This window comes from Siniperca chuatsi, linkage group LG1, assembly GCF_020085105.1.
Source record: "Siniperca chuatsi isolate FFG_IHB_CAS linkage group LG1, ASM2008510v1, whole genome shotgun sequence".
Taxonomy (NCBI): Eukaryota; Metazoa; Chordata; class Actinopteri; order Centrarchiformes; family Sinipercidae; genus Siniperca; species Siniperca chuatsi.
The window spans coordinates 35,337,777-35,348,163 of record NC_058042.1 but is presented as its reverse complement, the minus strand read 5'-3'; the positions used below and the strand labels follow the sequence as shown (position 1 = coordinate 35,348,163).

Here is a 10,387-nt window from a genome sequence, read left to right as displayed (position 1 = left end):
CTTTGCCAGTTCTCGAAGATAGTGGAAAAACTCTCTATTGGAAGATTGGACAATTTCATTGAAAAGCACAAATTCTTGCTGGACAGTCAATATGGATTCAGGACAAACGGATCAATATCGATAGCATTAATGGAGTTAATAGAAGAAATAACCATTTGTATAGATAATAAAAAATAGAGAATTTATAGATTTTTAAAAAAAGCATTTGATACCATAGATCATGACATTTTACGTATGGCATCAGAGGGGTTGTGATGAACCGGCTGAAAAGCTATATAGGAAACCGGCAACAATTTGCGCAGATAGGAGACTACAAATCAACATGTTTGGATGTTACCTGGAGTCCCACACCGCTTTTGGAGGTGGTCATGGCAGCAATTAGTAAATTAAAAAGGTGGTTTGACACAAACAAATTATCATTCAATCTGAGCAAAACTAAACTTATGCTGTTTGGAAATCGTAAAATAAACACACATGTACAAGTAATGATAGACAATGTTGTTGTAGAAAGAGTAAATGAGAATACATTTCTGGGTGTGATATTAGACCACAAAATCTGCTGGAAACCTCATATAAAATGTGTGCGAGCAAAGTTGGCAGGGAACATTGCAGTTCTGGGAAAAACTAGACACATTCTGGCTCATAAAGCACTGTACACTCTGTATTGTTCACTTGTATTATCATATCTGAATTACTGTGTGGAGGTATGGGGCAACACCTACAAAAACACCCTACAATCATATGCATACTACAAAAAAGAGCCACACAGACAGTAAACAATGCTGGTTATTGGGAACACACTAACTGTTTTTAAAGTCAAATGCATTCAAATTCAGGGATCTGGTGGAATATAAGACTGTACAAACATTGTTCAAAGCAAGAAATAATTTACTTCCTGGCAATATACAAAAACTGTACTTGGGGGAGGGGGGTTATAACTTGAGAGGGAAATTTAATTTGAAACAATGTGTTCGCACAAATATAAAAAGTATGTGTGTCAATTTGTGGGGTGTTTTGTGAAATGGACTGGAGGAAGAAATCAAACAAAGTAAAAATATCAGACAGTTTAAAAAGATGTACAAAGAAATTATTTTTGCGAGGTACAGAGATGAGGAAGGGGAATGTAAAGCATGCAAATGGTGATATTGTTGTCACTTGTTTTCTTTTCTTTTTTCCTTTTCACATTCTTCATGGGGTATGGTGTTGTTGATTATGTATGAAGATAAACACAGTGGTTTAGTTACGGGGATGGATGCTGGGGAGAAGAGTTGGTTTATGTGATTCATTGATTGAGTATTGATGGATTAGAATAGAAAAGGGGTAGGACTAGACAAGCATTTGCTTCTTCCTGCTCCATTTCGGACATGAAATGTTGAACTTGTGTTGCTCATTGAAAGTTGGTTGTATATGTAGACTGTTTATTGGTTATTTTGTTTTGGGTTTTTTTTACATATAAATTTTATTTTTAAATGGTCGAAAGAAAAGAAAGAAAAAAAAGAAAGAAAGAACATATATGCATGTCAGCATGTGAGTGCTGGGATTTTCTCTGATCAATCAGAAAGTCAAAATGGGGTCATCCTACTCCGCATACTTTGGCAGTTCATTAAGTCCATTAAAATGTGTGTAACATAGCGATCCCACAGTAATCCCCCTGTAATATTGTGGTACAAGCTGCTTCTTTTTCATCCTGTCTCTACCTGTTTGCCATTATTAATTGCAATGCTGTGTATTTGCCGTCTAATAACACTAATGCTCATGATCAGTTATTTCTTTGTGAGCTCTTGGTAACACCAGAGAAGACAAACATAAGAAGCATTCAAGTACAGCATGACCAGAATTTCTCCACGTGGGTACATGTAGCACCGATGATTTAATTCAATTAAATTTTATTTTATTTATATAGCGCCAATTCACAACATTCATAAAGTTATCTCATTGCACTTTTCCTATAGAGCAGGTCTAGACCGTACTATTAATAATATTACCAACAAATCCCACCATGAGCAAGCACTTGGTGACAGTGGCAAGGAAAAACTTGCTTTAAGAGGCAGAAACCTCAAGCAGAACCAGACTCAGACCAGAGAGAGAGAGAGAGCGAGAGAGAGAGAGAGAGAGAGAGAGAGGTTTGGTCCACTAATAAACTTGACCAGATTTCTAGATATGAGAGCTGCTCCATCCAAAGTGGGATGAATGCCATCTCTCCTCTCCTAGTCCGCCAATTATCTACAAAGCCCATGTTGCTGGACACCACCTCAACAGCCAGCAGCGGAATGAAGACATGCGGCTAAACATGTCATCACAGGTTTGGCAGGGGCCCAGAGAAAACTACAGAGTCCGACATTGTCTTTGCATAAGTACACACCGACTCAACATTAACTTTAGTGACCTCTGATTGCCGTGATCGGGAGTCGTTACTGCCGACATAAATAACAATTTTACTGTATTTACGTTTATCCTTAGCCAGCAATTTTAAATAGGATTCAACGTCGCCCGCTCTGGCCCCAGGAATACATCTGACTATGGTCGCTGGTGTCGCTAACTTTACGTTTCTCAAAATGGCGCTGCCAGTAATCAGAGTTGGTTTCTCAGCGAGTATGTCGCTGAGTGAGGAGAACTTGTTAGAAACGTGAACAGGTTGGTGGTGACACGTGGGCTTCTGCTTAGGACAATGCTTCCTTCAGACAGTCACCCAGCCTCCCTGGGTTCCCTGGGACGGCTAACAGGAGCTACCTCTGGTCAGTCCACACCGGCTACTGGGGGCTGGCTAACTACAGCAGCTAATAATTTGAGTTCCCATGGTGCGGAACCTCGTTTCTAATTCACTAAGCCTCGCCTCCAACGTTACAAATAAACTACATTTATTACATGTACCATTATCACTAAAGGAGGCAGAGGAATTGCTAAACGTTTGACACACCAAGAAGGAGAGTGAGAGGGAGAGAGAGAAGCCATTGAAAACTGTTAAACTAAAGAACAGTAGCTAGCAAAACTGAATAGCGTATAAATTGGGATTAGCGAGAAAGTCATTAAAAGGAGAGAGCTATGAGCTTGAGCAGAACTAGTGTATGTTTAAATGTATAGCAGATAGTTAGTCACTGTAATGAAGAATTGAACAAAATTAACTGTGATGAGCTAGAGCAGCAAAAATACGCTACTAGTAAAACACAAACACCGGTGACCGGAAATGAGACAATACGCTTACCTCAGCAAGACGATGATGCAGGATGACATCACCAAAACTGTTCAATGACTTACCTGTCAGTCTGTATAGGTTCATGTTTACAGCTCTTAGTTTGTTGAGTTTGTGCTACAACTTGTTGCTAAGAGTCACTGGTGTACACGTTTCTGATTATCTTTGTGCATAATCCAGATTTTGTCCTGTTTTCCACTTTTGTCAAAATGTCACTTTAATTTGCCCAAATCCTTGTTTGCCCATTAAAAATAAAACAATTTAGCATAGATTAGTCATTTTATACATCCCTTACTGCTTTTATGGCTTATAATTCACACTAATATACTTCAAAGGTTACAATTAAAAGGAATAAAGGCTTTAAGCTTAACAGAATCAAAGGTGAACAGTAATATTTCTTGTATCCTTTACTTTAGTTAAGAATTCCTAAATCTAAGAGGACTCAGAGATAATAAGGTAGGTTGTCATGGGGTACCAGGGGGTCACAGTTAGGGCTGGCTATCAGACCTTTTGTTGGAGGGGTACAGACCAAAATATCTTGGTAGTTGTTGTAGTTTCCAAAAAAACATGAAGCACTCTAAGCTGGCATGAAATGTCTGGACAGATTCTGGTTCTTTTTCACTTATTCTTTGATCAGACAGGTCCTGGTTTAAATTTTAAAAAACGACAAATTTAGTTTGCCAAAGTTGTTGTACATGTGCTTGTTATTAGACAACATTTAACATTTGGGATCTTTTGCTTCTTTGTTAATTAAAAAACTAGAATTACCTTACATTGTGATTTAGATGACAATAAAAATTCAGAATGAGGCAGGAAGTGAAAGGCAGAATGGAAAAGCTCGTACTGTGCTAGTTATTGTTTACTCATTGTGTCGTCTCAGTCAACATGTGTGTGAAATCTGGAATTGCCCAATTAATTTTTAAAGAGTAACTAAACCCCCACACCAAAACCAATGTATATGGGTATTTAGTAGTGTTGTTGATGGATTCAGGTCCAAATCTTGACATTTTAGTAAGTAAAGTAAGTATTTCAATTCTACACATTGTTATAAATATGCCCTCTATAGGTTGAAACCAGGCTATTGCAATTGAATTTTGCTATTGGTTGATCTGGAGGCAGGTCACATATATGGTGGCAGCTTTTGTCACCAAAGAACCCCCCTCCTATTTATAAAGTCACATGTCACACATTTCGCTGCTCTGATTGGTTATAGGTCTGGGCTTGCGTCCTGTCTGCAGGTCCGTCCACTAGGCTAACAAAACTCAGATCAAACTAGGCACTGCTGGTCAAATATGAATCAATTCAGTTCCATTTTATTTATATAGCGCCAATTCAGACAGAACCTAAGTTATCTCATTACACTTTTTCTATAGAGCAGCTAGACTGTACTCTTTATATTATTTATAGAGACCCAACAAATCCTACCATGAACAAACACTTGGCGACAGTGGCAAGGAAAAACTTCCTTTAAGTTCGGGCAGAACCAGACTCAAAGGTGGGTGGCCAAGATTCTATTACTGCATTGCCTATTTCCTGCCTCAGATGTTCAGATTTTAGTGTAGTGCTTAGCTGTAATTTGAGAATGTTTGTGACCAGGCTGCAATTTTTTTTCCTGCTTGAAAACAGACCAAGCACCGCCTCAACTTGCATGTTGCTCAGCGCTACATAACGTCACACATTTCGCTGCTCTGATCAGTTGTAGGTCTATCTAATTGTGTCCCATCCCAGCTCTACCCATGTTGATACTTTTTTCATGTTTTAGGGGTTTAGTTACTCTTTAAATTATGGCTAAAAACCTATTTTGAGGTCACAATGACCTTTGAGTCAAAAATGTCCCCTATTCAGTGTCCAACCAACTGTGAAATATGGTCACAATCTCCCGTTCTGTTCCTGAGTTGTGGTGTTGAATAATGGCCAAAAAAGGACATTATGATGTCACAGTGAAGTTGACCTCTAATCAGTTCATCCTTCAGTCCAAGTGGACATTTGTGCCAAATTTGAAGAAATTCCCTGAGGCGTTCCTGAGATATCGGAGTATGAGATGTACGTATGGACAACCCAAAAACATAATGCCTCCAGCATGGAAAGTATTGTTTGGTATTGGGACTGAAACGCCCGTATCACACTTGATTTAAACTAAATTCAAACAATATCCAGCTGTCCTCACAGTGAAGACAAACAAGCTGTCAACTTCGGGAATAAACTGAATTACAATTACTTCCTTTCTGATTCTGAACGTCTAACAATGCTGGTTTTAGAAAAAGTAAATGGTTTTTTTCTGAACAATGACAGCATTAGCAAGTACTATAACCAGCACCAAGTAAAAAAAAAAAAAAAAAAAAAAAAAATCACAAAATTAGGGTGATTGACCATTTTTAAAAAGAAGCTTAGTAGGAGTGACAGTCATAATACAGGCCTTTAATCTCTCTAACACAGAAACAATAAGGTCAGACACACACTTCCATGCATCCTTTATTCCATTATAAGCATTAAAACATCCATTGTGCTGCTTTCTTGGAAGAACCATCACGTTTGACAATCTGTTTCACGGCATGTTTAAGGCTTATTTCATGTTTTACACACTATTACCAAAATCTGATTCTACAAGCTTCATCTGCCTTTCATTTGCATATCATAATTCCAGTGTTAAAATCAAAGAGACTAGAGAGCCCCGTGTAAGGGCTAACATAGAGAAGATATTGAAGTATACCATTACAGAGGATTATCGTACAAACCAGCTTCAGAGACAGTGTAAATCTATCAACAGTTAACCTCGTAAAAATGTCAGTATCAAAACAATAAGGACTAAAGCAGGGTCTTCATTTCCATTAAAAAGACGAGCTAGAGGAAATATACTAGAGATGATCAAGGGCCTGTTATCCAATAACATTGGCCCATTAGCTATAATCAGAAAACACTAATACCCACCTGACAAACCACTTCACAGCAATACACGGATCAAACGATCAGAAGTTGCTATGCAAATATCCCTCAAACACAATCCTTTGCGGAAAACATTTTCAGCATTTACTTCAATGTGATAGTGTTTTACTTATTTTTTTGTTTGTTTTACTTTAACGTGATAGTGTTTAACTTCATTATTTTAGTGTTTTACTTTATTTTTTTCATTTGCAGGGGGAAAAGAACAAATGATTCAAATAGATGTGATTTACATGCGTTGCTTACTTCCGCGGCATTCCATTTCTTGTTTCTTTGGAGTTCGATCTGGGATAAGAGCAAACTATCACAGAGCTCAGCAGACAACAGTATCGGTAAAAGAGGGCATCCCTGGCTGATTCCCCTCCTACTGCAGGCAGGAACATATGGCTGACAAAAGGGGATGAAAGTAGTCAGGCTGAATTTGGTTTTAGTACCTTGCTGTTATTTCAGTATTCCCCAAACTGTCTGGCTTTCAGTGATTGATTGATTCCTCTGATGAATAGCAGCAGTTATCAGTCCTCCCGAAGACCACGAGAGCCCTGCTGTAGTTGACAGGACTGGGTGAAATGTCTACAAACATAAGGCTTTATTTGCAGTGTGAAATGATAAATTAAGTACACACCCAAACCTAGCGACAGGATTTTCACCATGAATATCTTCACATGGAGCAGAGTTCACAGTTTAGTGTCTTCTGTCTGCAGGTAAACCCAGCACCATGCTCCCTGGCTTCACTTTACAGTACTGAGTCAAGTGTGTTTCTGTTTGAAACAGCTGTCAAGTCTTATTACCCCATGATCTGCAGTTAACAAAAGCATAGCCCCGATACCTGCTGTTCTCTCTTTATTTGGGATATTCTTTGCTGCATTGCTTAGTGGAAAAGGTACGCACCTGGTGTGACACAATTTACATATACTATAAGTGAGAATTTTGATGCATACACAAAATGACCATCTTAATTAGACTGTGGGTTATGGAGCAATATCACTTTTTTGACAATGGCTTAACCAGGTGCTGGGATGTCAAGATGTGTTTGTTTTCTGCAACATAGGTTGATAAAAATCAGTTTACTTAACGACCTGTTGAGGCATTTTACAAATGATTTAGGTCCTCTGGTAAATTCAGCATTAACTTCTGCAAGAGATGATCACAATGTATTTCAATAAACACTAGGTTCACACTGCTCTTTACCGCTGCCTTCTATTGTGTATCACTTGTACAATTATTGTGAACAGCCAAACAAATTCTGAATCTTGGCATTTTACTGAAGTAATTACTGAAGGTGCCGTTTGTATGCTGAATTTACCAGTGGTTCCAAAGTATTGGGTATGTATGTGTGTTTGCCAGTGTGCAAGGCATATTGTAAATTGGCAGATTTCTCAATGAAGTTTGGCGTTATCGGCTCCCTGTATGAGAGAGCAGCATGAATCAGGACTACAAAGATCACAGCTACAAAGGCCAGGTGTGCAAGGGCACACTCTGGTTAACAGCTTTTAAACACACACCCCCCCTGAAAAAAAACAAACAAAAAAAACCTACAATTAAGAAAAACCTGGAATGCCAATAACAAAATGAATCAACATATACATATCCAAGCACAGAAAAAATCATTACCTGAAAATATCTGCACATTAAAAGTGCAATTATTTAATCACCCCTGAATGGTAACTTAAAAAAAAAAGTAAAAAACTTCAATTGTATGTTGAGGTGCAAAATTGATACTTTCTTACTTGGTATAAAAGAATACAAAAATCCAGGTTGAACATTGCAAAGACTCTCAGTCAAAAGAAAAGCAGGGATCATGGAAGAAACACAGGGAAGAACAAGGAAATGTGACAGACTGAAGATCACAGTGAGAGACACTGACAGAAAAGGTGAGGGAGACAGTGAGTAGAGGAAGGGAAGGAGGCTGAGAGCTGGAGTGGGAAATGAATCCAGATTGAGCAGCGAGTGCAAACACCACCTAGGCCCGGGTTCATTGGCAAACTGTGTCCACAAGTAGGAGCACCAGCCAGGTTGTGGGAACACAACATGTTAAGCCTAAGCTTCACGTCTGGCCAGTACTGGCCTTACCTTCGGCTGCACCTCAATAATCTAAAACCACCTCCTCTTCCAGTCCACTACAGTACTACACATTCCCACCCTGAAATGGCCCCAAGGACAGGGGAGAACAGTGTGATCAGCTTACTCCAGTCCTGCCCCTATGCTAAGAGAGGAAGTTGGGAGATGATAAGGAGGAGGCTTCTTGGGTGTGCTGAGATGAACCCTGGCCTGAGTGCAGAGCTTCTCTCAGGAGGTGGGAAGCTCAAAGGAAATGAACTGCTTGAGTCTCTCCAGGTACTGAGCATACAGTTCAATGTCGTTGTGGCCGGCTCCCTCCACCCACAAGGGCTCGACGGCACGGGGACAGCGCTCGTACATGGCCAGGCCATGGGAGAAGTCGATCACCTCGTCCTCCGTACCATGGATCACCAGCACTGGGGACGCCACCTTGGACACTTTGTCAATACTATGGAGGGGAAAGAGACAGGAAGAGATTAAGGGTAAATATGGCAGACCGACAACGTTAAACTGTGACAATGGACTAACAAGAAGAGAATGGGTCAGACCTGTATAATCTTTCAAGGGCCCGTTGGATTCACACTAAAAAACGCTGGGTTAAAATTGACCCAGTGTGGAGTCACCATAGCAGACACAATACTGGATTAATTTTACCAAATACCAATGGGTAGAAAACGACCCAGAAAGAGAAACAGGTTGTTTTGACCCAGTAACCCAAAGGTAATATAAGAACACCACCACTGGGTGCTCCGATCAGGATGTTCACTGATCTCCAGAAGCAGTATCAGTGTCTATATGAAGCCTTCTATTTATTCTGTTGCATTTTTTATTTAACTATTCTTAACAACATTGTATATTAAGTATTAAAATTAAGAGATGAGAAAGTATCATAAATTGACAACTGTTTATTTATTAACAGGCAACATTGCAACATATTCCACTGTCTGTCTTAGAGACAACTTATAGCAGCCTATGCTTGGTTATTGGGAGCTGCTTAGAGCTTAACAAATATGCAATGTTTCCTACAGGATGAGTCGTTGTGGAGGGGAGGTGAGGGGGGTATACAATATTTCTATTTCTTATTTCACCAGTTTAACTCTACTTAATTCTCCAACTTATTTTAGTGTTTACTCACAAACTACTTTAATCTGCTCACCTGTGAAATCTGAATTGCACGCGACGCGAGCACATCACATTCCATACAACTTATCAAATCAAATTGCGCTGGAAAACATATTTCCTGTGTCCCTTTTAATAAATTAAAAAATCCCACTAAAATGTGAGGGAAATTACTTTTCTTTTACTTTATAATAACTTTTTTCATTTTGGGTTGCTGGAAAAACATTAAATAATTCCTGACAAGTCATATGTTTGAGTTCAGGACAACTATGACTACATACATACTAAAAAAAAATCAAGCATTTTTACTGAAGGGGTCCATTACAATTAAGCCAAAGCACCTTTACCCGCGTCTAATTCCACTGCTGATGAGCAATTAATAAGAAGTAGTTCAAGAACCTGATGAAATGAGTACTTCTTAGACTCCTTGCACCAATACTGTAACCTACTCAACTATATAGTGTTTGCGCAATGTCAACGTCCATTCCAGAGAACAAGAATAAGCCTTTTCTGCTAACTTTGATGTGGGATAAAAACATTTTTCCATAAGTAGCACATGAGCTGAATATTTTTAGACTTAGTACTTCTTAGAATACTATGAACTACTTTTACTGTGTAGCTTTTGAGTAATCCAATGTCAAACTCCCTTCCAGACAACAACAATAAGCCTTTTCGCCTTACTATGCTGTGAGATGAAACCCATTTCTTCCATAAGTAGTTCACGAGCCGAATACTGCCGGAATTAGTACGTCTAGACCACATGCGAAAGTATTATGAACTACTATTAATGTGTATTTTTTTAGCAATCCAATGTCAAAGTTCCTTCCAGACAAACAAATAAGCCTTTTCGTCTCAACTTTGAAGTTGGATAAAAAACATTTCTTCCACAAGTAGTTCATGAGTCTAATATTTCCGTCCCACCCTAAACCGACTCTGCAGTAAATAAGTTACTACCGAAAAGTACTTCCTGTACTACTATTGTCAGGAAACAAAACAGTCATCAAAGGACAAATTAAAAACCAAAAAAAAAAAAAAAATTATAACACTAGCTACTGTCAAAAGACTGAGCCCATCAGAGAG

The 10,387-nt window shown here is 38.9% G+C and overlaps 1 protein-coding gene across 1 annotated transcript in view; it reads right to left on the bottom strand.

Moving 5' to 3' along the window:
- Positions 1-5,644: 5,644 nt before the first annotated feature.
- abhd17c (abhydrolase domain containing 17C, depalmitoylase) overlaps positions 5,645-10,387 on the bottom strand; it is a 36,448-nt gene continuing 31,705 nt past the window's right edge. Inside the window, exon 3 of the mRNA XM_044195600.1 lies at positions 5,645-8,636. Within this exon, the coding sequence (XP_044051535.1) occupies positions 8,417-8,636 (220 nt within the window). The 3' untranslated portion in view covers positions 5,645-8,416. The remainder of the gene's footprint in view (positions 8,637-10,387) is intronic.